An 18,192-nucleotide genomic window follows, 5' to 3' on the forward strand; every position below is an offset into this window, starting at 1 on the left:
AGTTGTGATTATTTGCTTTTCCTTTAAAACTATGTAAGCTTAAATGTTTAATTATTCCCCTTGAGCAAAGCTGGATCAGAGAAGTAAAGTATGTGACAAGATCAGGATCACCTTGAGATTCCACACATTCGCAAGACACTGAATAGCAAAGAAGTTAAATTACTCAGTAATGATTTGAATATTTCCTTAGATTTTTCTGGACCCTTAGTCTTAAGGAGACATGTAAAAAAAGTGAAGCCTTTCCTTTTATTGCCTTGTGCAACTTAGCAGTTTTCTGCCTCCTCTTTAGTTAGAAGTGAAAGTATGGGCACAGTACTTACACTGGTAATGCTGGCCATGTCTCTCAGATACCCTGGGCCAAGGGTTCTGGATCCCTTAACCTAGAGAACAGGATTGGATGAGGTAGATCTTTGAGCCTATGTGACTGTAGAATTTGCTGATAACCTAATTTTCCATAACGATGGATAGGAATGTTACCTCTCTTTTAAGTAGTTTAATATTGTTTCGTATTGTGTACAAAGTGTTCACTCACCTAATTAAAAACATTGAGCAAACAAAGTTTTTATATAGACTACCCTTGCCATATGATGCTTTTTTCCTCTTATACTATTTAAATCCTTAAAAGTTCATGCACAGCACTTCACCATACCTGGACTCTGGGTATTCTTCACTCACCTACAAGGGGTAAGACAAGGCTACCAGAGCTTGAATGTGATTTATTTTAGGGAGCTACTCAGGGAGGGGAAAGCCCTTGGGACTTTTTCCAAAACAATTTTCTCTTTGAACTATTCACCAGATAGGTATACTAGTCCACTAAGGTAAAAAGCTTTCAGAAATGCAAAGATAGGAAGATAAAGGAAATATAACACTGGCCACTTGTGGCTTTGAAATTGGATTGGGTGGATTGAGTAAAGAAGAGAACAGATCAGATGATCCAGGCTTGAGCCCCCTCATTCTCCCTCATACACAGTTTCTGGTCCCCCTTCTGACTCCTTTTCTGAAATAGCCAGTACCTATTTCACTGGGGCATTTACTTACAAATTCCCAACTTTTAGGGGGAAAAAAAAGGGAGGGGGAAAACATCTAGATTGAAATTGGATATAAATCTTGAAAGTTATGAGCTATTGGTAGCTGTTAAATCAGATTCAGCCACAAAGCAGAATTCTCTCGTTGAACAAGACCAATGAGTTAGAACGGATGACTTTAATAATTAATAATTCTGCTTTTCTTTCCCTCTCTTCTCTACTTGCTATCAGAGAGATGAGAAAATGCTGTTTGAAATACCTCCAAAGGTATTGTATTGTGTCTCTTTCCCCTCCAAGTAGCTCCCTTTATGCGATTTTGCTCAGGCAACCAAGGACATAGAGTATTGGCAGAAACATGGAGTGCTTTTGTATAGGCCATCTGTACATAAAAGTGTAATTATTTATTTAATTTTCCCATTTGTATCATATTAAAGCTTTGTACAGTGTTTTAAGTTCTGTTTTAAAATTATTTTGTATTTTATTTTTATAATCTAGTAATAAAATATTCATTCCGCATGCAAACTCTAGTTCTGTTTGTGTGATGGTTTGGATTTCAAAAGTGGGAAGTATTATTTTTCTGATTTAATAAAGTTATTGAATGCACCAGAGATTACAAGATCAACTGGGAGCAGAAAGTGTTACTGTAATTGCAGTACCACATCCAGAAGTGACCTAGAAAAAGCAGCCCTGGACTGAATAGAAACTAGGTGTTCAGTGTCCCTGCAGGTGAAAACCAGGGTTCAGGAATATGAGGAGATGGTTCCCCTGTAATAAAATCAAAAGTATTGAAAGCTCCTTTTCAGCGCATCATTCTGTCTGCCTGGAGGTACTTTTTCCTTCTCCACAGGAAACAACCCTCGTACCACTAGAGGGATTCTACTCACCCCACCCTCTCTCCTTTCTGCCTGTAACCTTTCCTTTGAACCAGAGGAATGTTCAGGAGGCATTCAAAGGGCACTGCTTCACCAGTCCTGATTTGGTTTGACCTGGAATGTTGGTGCCATCTGTTTTTCTCTGCCTGGGTGTCCTTCTTGATTTCTCACTAAGCAGCAACATCCAAAATGCTGTCTTTCAGGTTTGTTTAAAAAAAAGTAAGAGAGATTAAGAAATAACTCAGGCTCCCAGGCTAATCATGAATATGCCTCTTGACTTCTCAACTGCAAAGTAGTTGAAATGTTAACCTGATGTAAACCTGTTATTATAATGTGTAAAGGAGTAAATAAAGCTACAAGTAAGCAGTTCTGTGTGCAGGGTGGCCTGAGGCACTTTATGGATTGTTGTGGCTTGGGGAGTATAAGGAGCCTCCCAGTAAGAATTCTGTCTTGATGGCGAGCGCTGGAAAACCAGTGGATACTGCTTGGCCAAGGGATTGAAAAGTCAGCCTTTGAGAAAGACAAGGTCAAAATGGGAGGTTTATGTTAATTTCATAACCTCTTTAGGGTGGTGACAGTTGAATCTAGAACTTAACTGTTGAAAGAGTGTACTTAGAGCAGATGTAGGGTGATGTATCTCTCTTCGGAGAATTGTTCACCTTTACCCTCTGTCGGCTCTCCTGGGCCCTTCGTCTCCCTAGAGCTGCGTCCGCCCCGCGGGGTCCCCAGTTCCAGCTCGAGTCCCGGCGGGTCGCCCCTCGGGCCAGCGCAGCCGAGGCAGGGCCTCACTGGGGGCTGCGCGTCTGCACGTAGTCCACTACCAGGTCTGTTTGCGGGGACTGCGGATCCAGAGCATCCTTGACCACAGGCCTGAACAAGAGCCGGCCCCGCCCCCGGCCGCCTGGCCCCGCCCCGCTGCCGGCCCCGCCCTGCGACCCAACGGTCGCTCCACGCCGCCGGCCCCGCCCCTCCCAGGCTGCCCGTGGCGCGCCGGCGCCTGCGCAGTCGCTCCAGGGAGCCCCGACCGGGATGGCGGCGGTTTTGGAGTCGCTGCTGCGAGAGGAGGTGTCGGTGGAAGCAGCCGTGCGGTGGATCGCGCGCAGCGCCCAGAGTTCGGAGGTACAGCGCTGACACGCCCCCAGGCCTGACGGAATCTGCTTCCCGCGAGAGATACCAGCCCTCCAGGCCCCTTCTTCCAGGGTGCCTGGCTGCCAGCCCGGGCCGAGTGCGCTCCAACTGGGCGCCGGTGCCTGGGCCGCCCACCCTCGGCGCGCCTCGCGGCCCCGGCTGCTCGTGGCCCGGGGCTGGCAGCTGATCCTCTTGCCCCTCGACCTCTGCTTCTTCCCCAGGATGACCCTGGGGAGGCGGCCGCGCTGAGCTCACTCCAGCCACTGCGGAAAGAATTCGTACCGTTCCTGCTGAACTTCCTGAGAGAGCAGAGCAGCCGCGTCCTCCCGCAGGGCCCTCCAACCCCCGCCAAGGCCCCGGGCGCCTCGGCAGCCTTGCCAGGGAGGGCGGGAGGCCAGCCGCGGGGCAGCCGCGGGGCGCGCAGCCAGCTTTTCCCTCCGACCGAACCCCCCGGCTCCGCCGCCGAGGCCCCTCTGGCCCGCCGCGGGGGCAGGAGGCGGTGCCCGGGGCCGGCCCGCGAGCGAGGAGGCCGCGGCCCGGGGGGCCCGGAGGAGGGGGTCGGCGGGGAGAGCGTGCCCTGGGCCGGGGGCCGGAGGCTAAGGGGTTCTGGCAGCCCCAGCAGTCCGAGCCTCGCACTCTCTGATCCACCAAACCTCAGCAACCTGGAGGAGTTTCCTCCCGTAGGCTCGGTTCCTCCCGGCCCTGCAGGGTGAGAATCAGCCCTCATGCAGGAGATGGGTGGCTCTAAGACTCTGTTCAGGGAATCAGTAAATTAGGGCTGGGCGTTCCGCAGTAGAGCACGGGAATGGTTAGAAGGTCGGGGGTGAGAGAACTATAATGGTGAGGGGGGTTTTTTTTGCAAGAGGCCCAGCTGTTGTGGTTGTGGAGGGGATATATTTGAAGATAGGAATTTGAGAAAAACCTGTGGCTACTCTCAGCAGGACGAAGCCTTCACGCAGGATCAACCCAACTCCGGTGAGCGAAGAGCGGTCACTCTCCAAGCCTAAGACCTGCTTCACCTCACCCCCAATCAGCTGTGTCCCCAGTTCCCAACCCTCAGGCCTGGACACTAGCCCTTGGGGCCTTGGCCTTCCCCCAGGGTGCAGAAGTCTGCAAGAGGAGCGGGAGATGCTCAGGAAGGAGCGGTATGGCCTTGGCCGCTCCCTGGAATATTAGCTTCCTCCCTGTGGGGACATCTGCAGGGCTTTTCCCTGGAATTGATTTCCCCCTTGGGTATTCTGGGTTCGTTTCTTGGGCTGCTGGTGTCTTCTCTGGAGGGACCTCAGTGTGGCTGTGGTGGGGAAGCCAGGCTGACTGCTAATAACATCTTTTTATCCCCATAGCTCTAAGCAGTTGCTGCAGTCACCTGTCCCCACCTGTCCCACCCCAGAATCGGGGTCACCACTCCCCAGCCGGACAGGAAGCCTCACAGATGAGCCTGCTGACCCTGCCAGAGTGTCTTCCCGCCAGCGCCTGGAGCTGGTAGCCCTTGTCTACTCCTCATGCATTGCTGGTGAGTGAGAGCAGCGGGAGCTGGAATGGAAACACTTGTAGAACTGCAGGGCAAGAGAATTGATCAGGCACGTATAACTGAGCCTTGCCTCCGAATGGTGCCCAGTACCATGGGATCTCTTTTTATATCCAGAGAACCTGGTACCAAACCTCTTCTTGGAGCTTTTCTTCGTCCTTCAGCTCCTTACTGCCCGGAGGATGGTGACTGCCAAGCACAGTGACCGTGAACTGAGTCCAGATGCCCTAGGTCAGTGAGCAAGCCTCCTTTTGAGAAATGGGGTCTGGAGATGAGACAATTCTCAACTGACAGCTTGGTACTATCCTTCTAGACTCCCTGGAAAATCCGCTGTTTCAGAGCATCCACGATTGTGTCTTCTTTGCAGTGCAGGTTTTAGAACATCAGTTTCAGTGAGTTTCCATGCTGAAGCATTTGGGCATTGTTTGCATTGGCTACTTGGATGCATGTTTGTGCCTAACACACGTGCAGTGGCCCTGGACCTTTTCCTACCTGTAATCTTTAATTTTGTGTCAATGCTATGAATTTAGCCCCTATAAGAATCAAATGGACCCCTGTGGTTTTGGCAGCTGACTTTTGGTTTTGTGGCTAATGTTCCTGTCCTGTCTCCTGGTCCCTGCTCTGAAGGTCTCATTTCTTCCCCCTTTGCCTCCATCATCTTTGATCCTTGGCCCGTGACCTTGCCATACATATCTGGGCTTACATACCTGCTCCATGCTTTCGACATGGTCTGTGTGGTGTGCAGGTGCCTGCTTCCTGTTTGCAGTCTGTGTCCCAGGCTCAGTCATATGTGCTGTGGTCCCTGCAGGGTCCTTTCGCACCTGGACAAAGGGACCTTGAAGTTGTTGGCTGAGAATGAGCGGCTGCTGTGCTTCTCTCCAGCTCTGCAAGGCCGCCTTCGAGCTGCCTATGAAGGCAGCGTTGCCAAGGTAGTGACCCCAGCTTAGATGTCTGCTACTCTGGACCTCACCCTTCCTAGCTTTCATACATTCAGGAAACCCTGCTCACAACACTCAAGTGTCATGTGGGCTAACTCTAGGCAAGAATAAGGGAGTGAAATTCTCTGAGGATGACCTTAATGTCTCTGCCATATTTTAGGTCTCTCCGGCGATGCCACCCTCTGCACAAGCTGTCTCCTTTCAGCCAGAGACTGATAATCGTGCCAACTTCTCCAGTGACCGAGCCTTTCACACTTTTAAAAAACAGAGGTGATAAGAAAAAGGGAACTTTTGGGAAGGGAATGAAGTTAATAGACAACTGGTCTGTTTTCGTAGAAACTAGGCATTTGGCACTAACAGGTGGTGGCTTAGTATCACCAGGGCCTTCCTGCCAGCCATCATAAGGGCCACTTGGCTTCATTCTGTTTTGTGTCCATGGACTGGAACCCCTGAGCTTAGCCAGCCATCTCACAGTGTGTGACTGCAGTCTCGGGTCTCAGGCAAGGTGTGCCGGGATGGGCTGTCAGTGCCCGCAGTGTTACCATCATGCAGAGAACTTTGGAGGGATTGAAAAATGGGGCTGGCCTGTCTCCAGCGTTTGCAAGTGAGGGAAGGCGCTGCTGGGAGTGAGTTAGAGCAGCTGGGCCTCAGCTGATGAGGCATTTCTCTGTGTGTCAGGGATGTGTTTTATGAGGTGCTTCGAGAGTGGGAAGATCATCATGAGGAGCCCGGCTGGGATTTTGAGAAGGGCTTGGGCAGCAGGATCAGGTGGGTGCTCACACTGGTCACCTTGTCTGTCTTGCTTCTGGCAGGGAGCAGCAGTGCTGCGTGGGGAGCTGATTGGGGGAAGGCTTTTCCCCACTCCTTCCAGCCCAAAGCTCTTTTCTTCAGTCTTCTTTAATGTCTGTAGTTACTGACAACTCTGCCTCTATTCAATGGGGACTTGTCTGTCCAAGTCCTTCCACTTGGAAGTGCCTCATACTTGTTCTGAATGGCAAATGCTTGGAAAAGTGCAAAGCTCCCCTCCAAACTCTGTTTTCTCCATCGTCTAGTTTGGGCGGGTCTGATCACTTTGCACAGGTAGCTGATTAGGCTGCAGAATGCACACCCTCTGGCCAGTCATCTGCCTTCCACACTGATCCTGAGACTCACTGGCACTCAGTGTGGACTGGAGATTTGAGGGATGGCATTATTTCTTGTTTAAGTATATCTGTAGCCTCAAGAGATCTTGGTGACAAAAGGTCCCTTACCTTTTCCCATATGCCTGTGCAGGCCCACTTTGACAGAGCTCTACTCAAGTCCCTGGTAAAGGATCAGAAAGCCAAGGAACAGCTTATTCTCTCAGCTCTTTCTCCCTCTTACTTCCTCCTGCACACCCTATTCCTGCCTTTTATTCCTCAGAGCCATGATGGGTCAACTCTCCACAGCCTGCAGCCACAGCCACTTTGTTCGGCTTTTCCAAAAACAACTTCTCCAGGTAATCTCCCCAGCAGGAGATGAGTCTGCAATGAACAGTAGGTATTACAGGCAGCTAAGTAATGGCTGGCACTTTGGGACAGGGTGGACAGCCAGGCAGATCCTGGGCTGGAGTTTGAATAGGATTCTACTACTCCTTGGGTAGCGAGTGAAACTCAGGTGGCCAGAGAAAAACCACAGCTGTCTCTGATGTGCCCGCGCCCTCACCCAGCCCATGACCGCCTTCTTTTCCTTCATTTGTGCTTAGTACTTAGGGCTGGTTTCAAATCCTAGCTCTAAGGACCCTAGACAAGTGCTTAGCCTTGCAGTTTCAGTTCCTTCACCTGTGAAACGACCACAGTCCCTACCTTAAAGTATCTACAGCGCTCGACAGAGTCGGCATTCCATAAATGTGCAGTACTTTCACCATGTTTTGCCTAGTCCTCCCGCTCACTTCTCTCTCCCCTCCCCCCGCCCCAGATGTGTCAGCACCCTGGTGGTGCTGGGGCTGCTGTCTTGGGCGAGGCTCCAGATGTGCTGAGCATGCTGGGAGCTGACAAGCTGGGGCGGCTGCGGCGCCTGCAGGAACGGCTGGTGGCCCCTCAGAGCAGTGGGGGGCCCTGCCCGCCCCCCACCTTCCCAGGCTGTCAAGGCTTCTTTAGGGACTTCATCCTTAGTGCCAGCAGGTAAAGGTCCCCTGTATCTTGCAGGGAATGGGACAGAGGCCAGGAGAGGTTTGGCTTCCCAAAGGCCTAAAGAGTTTTCTCCACCCTCCTTTGCCTGGAGTAGAATGAGAGGGACCAGGTGATGTCTGGCTCCTTCCAGCTCATACTTTGACTCCGTTTCACGTCTCGTTCTCCCCCCGATTGCTAAATTCACTGCTCCTTGGCCTCCCCGTCTACCCTGCTGAGCCTCTGCCTGGAGCAGCCCTTCTTGATTCTGGTTCTCCCCATCCCCCTCCCTAGCTTCCAGTTTAACCAGCATCTCATGGACAGTCTGAGCTTGAAGATCCGGGAGCTCAACGGCCTGGCCCTGCCTCAGCACGAGCCCAGTGACGATGGGGAGTCAGATGTGGACTGGCAGGTTAGGACACAGGAGCTGATGGGGCGTGACTAGGAGGGAAGGGGTATGTTCAAGAAAAACTTTACAACAGATTTGGAATTGTTCTAGAAGCCTTATGCTTAGGACCTTTTACTTCCCTTGATTCCATGCAGGGAGAACGGAGGCAATTCGCTGTGGTGCTGCTTAGCCTGAGGCTTTTGGCTAAATTCCTGGGCTTTGTGGCTTTCCTGCCATACCGGGGGCCTGAACCACCCCCGACCGGTGAGCTTCAGGACTCCATTCTGGCCCTGAGGAGCCAGGTGAATGGGTGGGAGATGCTGGTAAGGAGGGAGCTGGGAGGACCAGCAAGGCATTGAAGTGGACTGGTTGCCTGGGCTATTCTGGAAACCAGGCAGGTCGGAGGGCATTACCCAGCCCCTCCTGAGGACCCGCCCCTGACTGACCGCTGGCCCTCCAGGTCCCTCCGGTCCTGGATGTGCGCGCTCTGCTGCAGCAGGGGCTGCGGGCCCACCGAGCGGTGCTCACCGTGCCCTGGCTGGTGGAGTTCCTTTCCTTCGCCGACCACGTCATTCCCTTGCTGGACTATTACCGGAGCGTCTTCACTCTCCTGCTGCACCTGCACCGGTGGGTAGAGAAAGGCTAAGGCTTGGCAAGAGCAGGGGGCGGGGGGAGCACTGCTCGAGCCCGCTGTCCATGAGGAGGGTCGAGTGGTCTGTGCCTCGTGCATGCTGCCACCGCCACACCGAGCCTCGGAGGAGAGGCAGGATTTGCTCCTCAAAGACAGACATGGGCAGTTATTTGTACTTTCATTGGCCCTTTTCTGTTCCTAAGGTGGCCCAGCTGAGAGGGAATACAAACATGGGAGGGGAAACTGAGGAGCTCCTGGCTGCCTACATGCCAGCAGTCCCTTTTAGGTCTGTTCTTGAGAATGGCCTTGCCAGTAAGAGCTTTCGCTTGCTCCATGCCCTTCTTTGCACAAATCCATTCACACCCTCCGTTTACCATTTAGGAGCTTGGTCTTATCACAGGAGAATGAAGGGGAGATGTGTTTCCTGAACAAGCTGCTGCTACTTGCTGTCCTGGGCTGGCTTTTCCAGGTGCGCAGAGTGAGGTCCAAATGGAGGGAGTGGGAACATGTCTGAGTGTAAACAAGGCAGGGCCCAGAAGGTGGAGGTTCAGAAGAGGAGTGGAGATTACTGCAGTTTCAGAGAAGGGTGCTTTGAACCGGGTGCCTAAAGCCTGGCACACCCTGAGCTCGGGAGGTGTGACTGTCTCTGGTGCCGACTGGCGCTGCCACTGCCCTCATCTCTTGGCAGATTCCCACAGTCCCCGAGGACTTGTTCTTTCTGGAAGAGGGTCAGTTGGATCCCTTTGAGGTAGACACGGTAGCCTCAGAGCATGGCTTGGTGAGTGTTGGGGACCAGCCAGAGCCTTGGGAACCCCAGGAATAAAGGGAGTGGGGCTGTCGGGGAGGCCCCGCAGGAGACAAGCCAGGTTAGAGACTTAACCATCGGAGAATTCTCCTGCCTGCCTGTCCCGCGTCTGGGCTCGTGGGGAGGGAAGCCTGCCTGCCTTCCCGACACCGGCCTCTTCTACCCCAGGACAGTGTGCCTGTGGTGGACCAGCAGCTGCTCTACACCTGCTGCCCCTACATCGGTGAGCGTCCCCCCCCCCCCCCCCGGCCCTTTGGGAGTGCCCCGAAGTGCCCTTTGGGCCGACTCCGTCCCGTGGTTAGGTTCTTAGGCATTGCCTGGGTACCACAAATACTTCACGTCCAGGAGGCTTGGGGAGGGGAGGGAGGTTCTCAGAGTAAGAACTCTTGGCCTTCCCTGATGCAGGAGAGCTCCGGAAACTGCTTGCTTCATGGGTGTCTGGCAGCAGTGGGCGGAGTGGGGGCTTCGTGAGGAAAATCACCCCCACCACCACCACCGGCCTGGGAGCCCAGCCTCCCCAGACCAGCCAGGGGCTGCAGGTAAGGGCAGGGCGGAGCAGCCCCTGAGGAGGCTGAGGGAGGCCCTCACTGCCTGTCGCCTCCTCCCCACAGGCACAGCTCGCCCAGGCCTTCTTCCACAACCAGCCGCCCTCCCTGCGCAGGACTGTGGAGTTTGTGGCAGAGAGAATTGGATCGAACTGTGTCAAACACATCAAGTAAGACTGAGTGTCCTGGTCTAATTCCCTTACCATTTTCCCCTTTTCCCCTCAGTTTGGCAACTGAGGAAGGTCAGTAGTGTGGTGGGAGTTGCGGGGGTTGGGCTGAAATTGTTAATCCCCTTGAAGGAAGTTCTGACCAAATTTCCTTGAATTGCAGCCCCTTTCCACTTCAACCCTTCCAACGACCCCCAAACCTTGCTGTCCCCGCTGCAGGGCCACGCTGGTGGCAGATCTGGTGCGCCAGGCAGAATTACTTCTCCAGGAGCAGCTGGTGATGCAGGGACAGGAAGGGGGAGATCCAGCCCAGCTGTTGGAGATCTTGTGTTCCCAGCTGTGCCCCCACGGGGCCCAGGCCTTGACCCAGGGGCGGGAGTAAGAAACACCAACCCGTTTGTCCCCTCTCATCTCCTTGCCTCTCCTCAGCTTCTTTCCCATCCTTTCTTCCATGTCTTCTCTACACCTCTCTGTTTTGTTCTTTTGTCCCCTGCTCCTCTGTAGGCTCCTGTCTTTGGCTTCAGTGCTTCTGGGGCACAAAGTGCAGGTGTGGAGTTGGGAGCGTGTGTGCTGCTGTGTGGCTGCTGGTTGAGGTTCTCGTTTCTGCAGCCCGGGGCTGGGCGGAGGGTGGACAGTGCGTCCTCCTGAGGCAGAGCCTCCCTGGTCAGGTGCTTGGCGCGCTCAGGGCATTCACTGCCTGGGCCGGGCTGAAAGATCCAGACATCGCTGTCCTCCTCCGTCTGTCTCCATTTAGGTTCTGCCAAAGGAAGAGCCCCGGGGCCGTGCGGGCGCTGCTTCCAGAGGAGACCCCGGCAGCTGTACGTAGGAAGGAGGCCGCAGCCAGCAGGCCTGGTGGTTGTGGTGGGAGAGGCGCACGGGTAGCCCCTGTGAGGCTGCCGGAGGGTTGGGGGCGGGGGGTGGTCAGTCCAGCTCTGGCAGCCAGTGTTGTACCCAACCCTCCCCTGGCCCAACTCTGCAGTTCTTCTGATTCACAGGTTCTAAGCAGTGCAGAGAGCATTGCTGTGGGGCTCGCGACAGAGAAAGCGTGTGCTTGGTTGTCTGTCAACATCACAGGTGAGGGCCGGGAAAGGGGAGGGGCTGAAGCAAGTTTTTAAAACCTGTACTGGCAGGGGGTCGGGTGTGGGTTGGCATGGTGAGCCCGAGCAGGGCACTCGGTGACCCCTCTCCTGCTCTCCCTCTGCCCCGCAGCGCTGATTAGGAGGGAGGTGAAGGCGGCAGTGAGTCGCACACTCCGAGCCCAGGGTCCTGAACCTGCCGCCTGGGGGGAGCGGAGGGGCTGCTCCCACGCCTGTGAGCACCACGCTCCCCTCCCCTCCCACCTCATCTCCGAGATCAAAGTACACAGCTACCCTCCTCCCTCCGGCTTCCCTGCTCCCCGCCCTGCTCTGTTCCTGGTTCCTTTCCTTTCTCACATCAGCTCCAGTGTTGTGTGGCGGCTTTCCGTGTTGTCCTGCTAGCTCGCGTTCGTTCCTTACTGAATGGGATTGGGTAGGGCTGAGCTGAATTGAATGGTTTTCCTAATTGTTACTCTGTGACTTTTAGTATTTGAATCACCCAGAAGGGAAAAAGGGTAGATGTGAAATGTTGCACTAAATGTTTATCGCACAGATGCTGATGGGAGTGCGGTTAAGTGTAGAAGAGTCTCTAAGGGCCGGTCACCCCAACATTTGGATATGATTTCAACAGTGTTCCATGTGGGAGGCAATGCTTGTTTAGTCACATTTTAAAATGTGATTTTAAAAATTCAGGCTGTCTAGAGCAGGGGTTAGCAAACAGCCTGTGGACCAGATTAAGCCCACTACTTGTTTTTGTAAACAGTTATATTGGAACCCAGCCATGTCCATTCGTTTACGAGTCATCTGTGGCTGCTTTTGTGCTAGTGGCAGAGTGGAGCAGTTGGGACAGAGAATTTATGGCCCACAAAGCCTAAAATATTACCTGGCCCTGATCTAGGGTAACGATCTAGGAATGAAGATGCAGAACAGAGACTAAGCAGCAGTGAGTGAAAACGGAGATTATATTAATATACCAGGGACGGGGAGGCCGAGGGGCCCTTAGCTACTGGCTCTCAGTGTGCAGAGGTTTCTGTATTGAAACCTCAGCTCTCCCAAGAAGATGAACAGAGAAGCATAGACAGTATCAAGACTGTATCTGATGGGACAGTTTCCCTAAATGCTTTAAGAATAAGATGCCCAAGTTGAGTAGCATCATGTCAAGTTCTCTGGCAGCACGTTGTCCCACAGCTCCCCTGCTCCATCTGTCCCTCTTTTGTTGTCTACATGGTTGCTTCTGGCTGTGCTGTCTGCCCCGGTCCCAGGCCTAGGGGCATCTTGGCCCAGTTACCTCACCCTCTAGGGCCCTGTTTTCCTTCTGCCTTTCTGCACTGGCCGACCCCGCCCCACGCTGAAGCCCCCGTGGCGTCCCGGCGTGCACGCGGCCGTGAAGTCTCACCCTGCTCTCCACAGGACGTGCTCTCCCTGGCCGTGGGGCCGCGGGACCCCGAGGAGGGCGTCTCCCCGGAGCATCTGGAGCAGCTCTTGGGCCAATTGGGCCAGACGCTGCGGTGCCGCCAGGTGAGACGTGGCATCTGCCACACGAAGGATGCTTTTCTGTGTGTCCTTGTCCAAGATCTAATAACCAGAGCCACGTTGACTGAGGGCCAGTCCTTACAGCAGCAAGCAGTGCCAGTGTCTCAGGTCTCCCTTTTTCCCCACAGTTCCTGTGCCCACCTGCTGAGCAGCATCTGGCGAAGTGCTCCGTGGAGTTAGCCTCCCTCCTTGGTATGGTTCCTGCCAATCCACTCACTCTCTGGCCAGGTCCCCCAAATCTCAGGGTTGGGCACAGGCAAGATTAGGAACATGAGTCCTATTCTGCAGTCATTCCTTAAAGCTGGCTTTCCTCTCCTCCCGTAGTTGCAGACCAAATTCCCGTCCTAGGGCCCCCTGCACAGCACAGGCTGGAGCGAGGGCAGGCACGAAGGCTTCTGCTCATGCTGCTTGCCCTGTGGAAGGACGACTTTCAGGGCCCGGTTCCACTACAGCTGCTGCTGAGCCCAAGAAATGTGGGGCTTCTGGCAGACACACGGCCAAGGGAGGTGAGTCAGATGCGGGGACCAAGGCCTCATCGCCGTCTGCAGTCACGTTCTTACCCCCGACCCTCATCCCAAATTTTATGAGCTGCCTAGTTCCCATTATTCCCCTTGTCCTACTGCGTGTGTGCTCACATGGACTCCATTTACCCATCTCGGTGTGTGTCGGGGCCCTTGCTCAGTCCTCCTCGGTGTTTTGCAGTGGGATCTGCTGCTGTTCCTGCTCCGGGAGCTGGTGGAAAAGGGTCTGATGGGACGGCTGGAGATCGAGGCCTGCCTGGGCAGCCTCCGGGAGGCCCAGTGGCCAGGGGTAAGGAGGCCTTGTCTTTGTCCCACATGGACAGAATGGGTGTCATAGATCCCATTCGTCCTGAAAGGGGGCAAGTAATGGGCCAAAGTCAGTGGATTTTTGTCAAGTGTCTGCAGGACCACCCTGAAATTGAGTTCTGGCTGACCGCCTTCAGCTTGAGCAGCCACTGCATGAGGGGATGGTGTTAGTGGAGAAAGGGAAAAGGGAGGGAAGGCAGTTAGTTAGAAAGCAGCACGGCTCAGTGAGTGTGGGTTTTTAAAATTGGAGTAACCTGGATTTTGGTCTCAGCTAGTACTTAAAATTTTGAGTGATTTGGGCAAAGGAATTGACCTTATTCATCTATAAAATAGGAATAATAGTTTCAAGATGAAATAGGTTATGCTGAGTAGGTGGTGAAATCCCATCAGAGTTCACTATCTGCCATAACTTTAGCCTCCCAAAGTACTAGTTAGGTTTCATGTCCATTTCATCGTAGAGAGCAGTTGGGAAAAAATAATACAGCCCAGTTATAGTGTACTCGCTGGTTAGCTAGGGCTTGATATTTGGGATTATCTATAGTAAAAAGGATAAGCCATCCAGAATTATCTGACTTTTCTGTCATCTTTCTACTTATTCCAGGACTTCTCTGAAGAATTAGCAACACTGTTTAATCTGTTTCTGGCAGAATCTCATCTGCCAGAACCCCAGCTGAGAGTTTGTGAGCTGGTGCAGCCAAATCGGGGGGCCGTGCTGGCCCAGAGCTAGGACTGGGAAGGGACCCTGCCTTGAACGTCTCACCAGAGCCCTGGAACCCTGCATGGGCCTGAGGAGGAGGCCTGAGAGCCCAGTGCCACCCAGGTGCCTAGTGCTGGCCCTTGCTGGTGTGAGCATGGCTGGCTCTAGAACCAGAACTCCTGCTCGGAGGGGAAGGAAACATGGGGCTGCTTGGCATCCCACGGACTGCAGGTTCGCCGTCCGAATCCTTGAGGAAGGAGCGTTCACCTGATTCAGGATTATGGGGGAAGAGCCTAGAGACTCCAGCCTTGGAGCAGAAGAGTTGGCGTTTATCGCTTGGATCCTAAACGAAACGAGGGGTGTGGTCTTGTCCACACAGGAGTCAAGCCTCACTTGCTGCTATCCCAGCATCTCTTAAAACTGTGGTCTGGGAAATCACGACAGAGGTAAATGACTTCTGCTTTAACTTGTGAGGAAAGTTAAAACATGAATTTTGGGAGTCTGCATTTTTTTTTTTTTTTTAACCACCAGGAGCTGGACTGCCAGCTCCTTAAAAATGCACAACAAATGGTAGGACCTCTTTAGGCCCCCATCTCTGTCCAAGGACCAAGCACAGGGCAGAACATTAGAGCTTTTAAAAATAAACCGTTTTAACAAGGGCTTGAGGTTTAGTTATTTTCACCTGTCTTTTCCCTTTAAAAGGCAGCAAAGTCACAGGTGGGCTTTAGGTTGGGAGTTGTAAGAGTGGCTCGGCTCTGTGTACTGCCACAGTCAGCTGCCTTGCCTTAGTAAGGCCTGCGTGTTCCACTCTGAGAGCCAGTCTCTGCTATTAATTTATTGCCAATAGCATTGACTTTTCCTGGGCAATTCCCTTTCGTATGTGGGAGAAAGGGTTAGGATAATATGCAGTTTCCACTCACAAGGTATTCCCTACTGAACCACGTGGTGGGTAGCTCTTACTATGCTTGTTTTGTTAGGGCTGGGGTGTTTGACTCAGAATCCGTCTGGTATTCTACTCCTGAATTACACTTGTCAAGGCCGCGTCTCTAAATGAACCACTGATCCTACGAGTGGTATATAATTCCCTAGCGGGATCCGTACTGAAACTGGGAAATCAATCTCATCAACCCAGAAAGTGGGAGTGTTTCTCAGTTACCACCCTGTGGTCGTCCCTCTCCCAAATCCTATGCCTTTCCCTTCCCCTCTGCTAATCCCAGCCAATCCTTTAACAGGTTTCTGCATCCAAACCTGTTTTCCTAATCTCTTTGTCCTTTAAATCCAATTTGTTCCGAATGCTTGGGAACCAAAAAAGTTTTAAGAAATGTTTTTTCTTTCTATGCCCAGAGACAGAACCACACCTAATACCCCAGGAAGGTGAGGCTTATGGCTGCTTCTTGACTTGTTCCAGAGGATCCAGCTGAGCTGTGACATGGGACCAGCAGGAGAGAAAAGCCTAAAGCTCTCAAAGATGTTGGGAGCTGGCCCAGGCCCGGCTTAAGGCCCACTGAGCTAAAACCAAGCTCTTGGGAATCTGAATGGAAACTTAACGTGGTCCTGGTGAAGGAAACTTCTGCCCACCTGTGTGAGCCCTAAAGGCCACTCTAAGGATTATGGAAGACAGGCAGCTAATGGACCAGGGAACTAATCAGATTCCTTCTTATGTATCTGCTCTCTACTAGTTGTCTAAACCAGCAGCTTTTAAAGTGTGGTTCCCAGATCGGGGTCACCTGGGACTTAGAAATACAAATACTTGGGCCCCTCCCCAGGCCTCCTGAATGAGCAGCTTGGGCAGGGCCCAGCCTCAGGTGCTAACAAGGCCTTTAGGTGACACTGATGTGCACTACAAATTTGAGAACCACCCATCTAAATCAAAATCTGACCTCACTTTTACATTTTGCTACAAGATGAATTAATATTCTGACTTACAATCAGGTCTGGTATGTGGCTTCTCAAGTAAGGGAGATAAGGTCACTACTTGGTTATCCATCCATTGCGAGTCCCATGGCTGGCTCTGCCTCCGAGCCCCAGAGCACTGTGGGCATGGTGAGGAGTGGCAGTGACTTTTGGAATCCTCACTCCCGGTCTCACTTGGGCTGTAACTGGACTGATCTGGTTGCTGTTTACCTTGCAAAGCAGTGCTGAGCTCACAGGAAGCACTTAGTGCATACATGTAAACTGAATAGCTTGAAACTGGGCCATGAGTAGGTATTGCCAGTGTGATCTCCAGGCTAAATTCTGCCACAAATCACATGCTTGGCTATCCCAGGACAGTCTTCACTTCAGGTAAAAGTACACATAAGACTTACAATTTACAAATATTCTGACCGTTTTCGTCAATAGTCTTAAATGTTTATATGAAAAGAGGTGGCAGTACATAAATAGGGTGTTAAATATATCAAATGTCACCAAAATAATTAACCAGAAAAATAAAAGTTTAAAAGCAATTTTAAAAACCATCAATAATATATAAATAACTTAATCTGAGGTAAGAGAAAAAAGCCCTGCAAACACTTTTAGAAAAATAAATCTCTGCTGCACTATTACAGAAATTTCCCCTTCTACCCCATCTTCTCAAGCCCCATATGGCTACCCACTTCCACCAAAGATTTGGGGCACCAAAACTAAAGATGGGAATCTCTCCCGTCCTTACCACTTCCAGGTAAACATACAGAGCATTCAGAGGTCACGTTAAGCTAGGCTAAGGTACAAGCAAACTGAATCCACTCTCCCTCTCATCCCAAAGTAGGTGGGGTCAGGGCAGCATCGTGGAATGCTCAAGAGACCACCTCTGAAGGAGGTGAGGCAAGGTAGAGAACTGCGCTTCCTCCTAACAAGTCACCTCCTCTAGTTCATTTATTTTCTCTCATCTTCAAAGGACAATTTTTAATCTCTTTAAAATTCCTTTTGCCTCGTCAGCAACCAGCATCTGGCTGCCAGCCTCCCTCACCAGTCCTCAAAGACCTAGGCCCCCACCCGGACCCCAAATCTGTCCCACCTGGTTCCACAATGGTCTCCCATTTTACTGAGCTCAGACTGACAGCTCCATAACCGAGCATCACTCAACGCTACTGACTCTGATGCCAAGACCCGAGTGTCCTCTCCTGGGAGGGAAAGAAAAAACAAAAATGAACAATAAAGCATTTTGCAAAAATTCAAGAGGGAGAAAAGATCCTGAATCAGTGTTCTGGTTTGTGCAGCTATTTTTTTAAACCCTTTTTCTGTTCGGTGTTTTCTAATACTCCATCACACAGTGGAGCTAGACGCTGGAGGCAGACTCAGAGCAGAGTCTCGGCCAATGGCTGCTTGCTTCCCTGCAGCTCTGCAGTCCCCCAGCTCTGCTGGCTGTGCCCAGTCCTGGTCCTTGAGTGGCTTGTCTGCCGTAGAGTCCCAAAGACAGGAAATAAAGATGAGAATTCCAAACAGGCGAGTTGAGCTTCATTCACTCTGAACAGCCAGCGCCAGGTGCTCAGGCCGCTCACTCGGCAGTGGTGCCAGCTGTCACCAAGCACTGACTGGGCTCTGCTGGCAACCCCGGGCCAGCGCTGTCTGCCCGACTGGCCACAGCCACAGCTCTTCTTGCATCAAGGTACAGAAATAACAAGGAGCTGCCGCAGTGTCTCTGGAGCATCCTGGGCCTGCATCTCAGCAGCACCAGGGGATAGTGAGATGCTAACTGCCAAGGAAGGAAGCCAGCCTGGCTATCACCAGCGGCTGCTGTTTGATAAAGGAGCTCAGGAGCCGAGGGGGGAAGCCTGGAGCACCGAGCTCCACCTGCAAGCAGAGAGGGAAGAGTTAAAGGTGCGAACAGACTCGAGTGCGTGCCAGGGCACCCTGTGTCCCCAGTAGCCACCCCCGTCTGTGGTGATGGGACAAGCTCCTCAGACTCCACTGAGCTGGGCTGCACAG

The 18,192-nt window shown here is 52.4% G+C and overlaps 2 protein-coding genes across 2 annotated transcripts in view; one reads left to right on the plus strand and one right to left on the minus strand.

Annotated features, from left to right (window-relative positions):
* Positions 1 to 2,926: 2,926 nt before the first annotated feature.
* Positions 2,927 to 14,801, plus strand: CDAN1 (codanin 1). Its single transcript, XM_069484383.1, has 28 exons — positions 2,927 to 3,016; positions 3,247 to 3,734; positions 3,967 to 4,170; positions 4,369 to 4,538; positions 4,671 to 4,784; positions 4,867 to 4,945; positions 5,362 to 5,482; positions 5,652 to 5,761; positions 6,170 to 6,259; positions 6,893 to 6,968; positions 7,427 to 7,632; positions 7,912 to 8,029; positions 8,161 to 8,307; positions 8,466 to 8,632; positions 9,018 to 9,105; positions 9,325 to 9,414; positions 9,610 to 9,664; positions 9,847 to 9,980; positions 10,053 to 10,156; positions 10,373 to 10,531; positions 10,908 to 10,971; positions 11,149 to 11,227; positions 11,363 to 11,511; positions 12,640 to 12,747; positions 12,891 to 12,954; positions 13,087 to 13,268; positions 13,465 to 13,572; positions 14,191 to 14,801. Exons 1-28 carry the CDS (start codon positions 2,927 to 2,929, stop codon positions 14,314 to 14,316), a joined length of 3,690 nt encoding a protein of 1,229 aa, XP_069340484.1. The 3' UTR covers positions 14,317 to 14,801.
* A 1,989-nt stretch (positions 14,802 to 16,790) lies between these two features.
* The window catches only part of STARD9 (StAR related lipid transfer domain containing 9), a 115,071-nt gene continuing 113,669 nt past the window's right edge, over positions 16,791 to 18,192 (minus strand). The window contains exon 34 of the mRNA XM_069484410.1: positions 16,791 to 18,057. Coding sequence (XP_069340511.1) covers positions 17,956 to 18,057 — 102 coding nt within the window. The 3' untranslated portion in view covers positions 16,791 to 17,955. The remainder of the gene's footprint in view (positions 18,058 to 18,192) is intronic.

This window comes from Eulemur rufifrons, chromosome 2 (genome assembly GCF_041146395.1).
Source record: "Eulemur rufifrons isolate Redbay chromosome 2, OSU_ERuf_1, whole genome shotgun sequence".
Classification (NCBI taxonomy): Eukaryota; Metazoa; Chordata; class Mammalia; order Primates; family Lemuridae; genus Eulemur; species Eulemur rufifrons.

Bases quoted from the DNA above. Each gene is read 5' to 3' on its own strand.
- CDAN1 (XM_069484383.1), top strand. From the start codon at position 2,927: ATGGCGGCGGTTTTGGAGTCGCTGCTGCGAGAGGAGGTGTCGGTGGAA. The intron at 7,633-7,911 runs GTAAAGGTCCCC...CCCCCTCCCTAG, and splicing joins TTCATCCTTAGTGCCAGCAG to CTTCCAGTTTAACCAGCATC. The intron at 10,157-10,372 runs GTAAGACTGAGT...TCCCCGCTGCAG, and splicing joins AACTGTGTCAAACACATCAA to GGCCACGCTGGTGGCAGATC.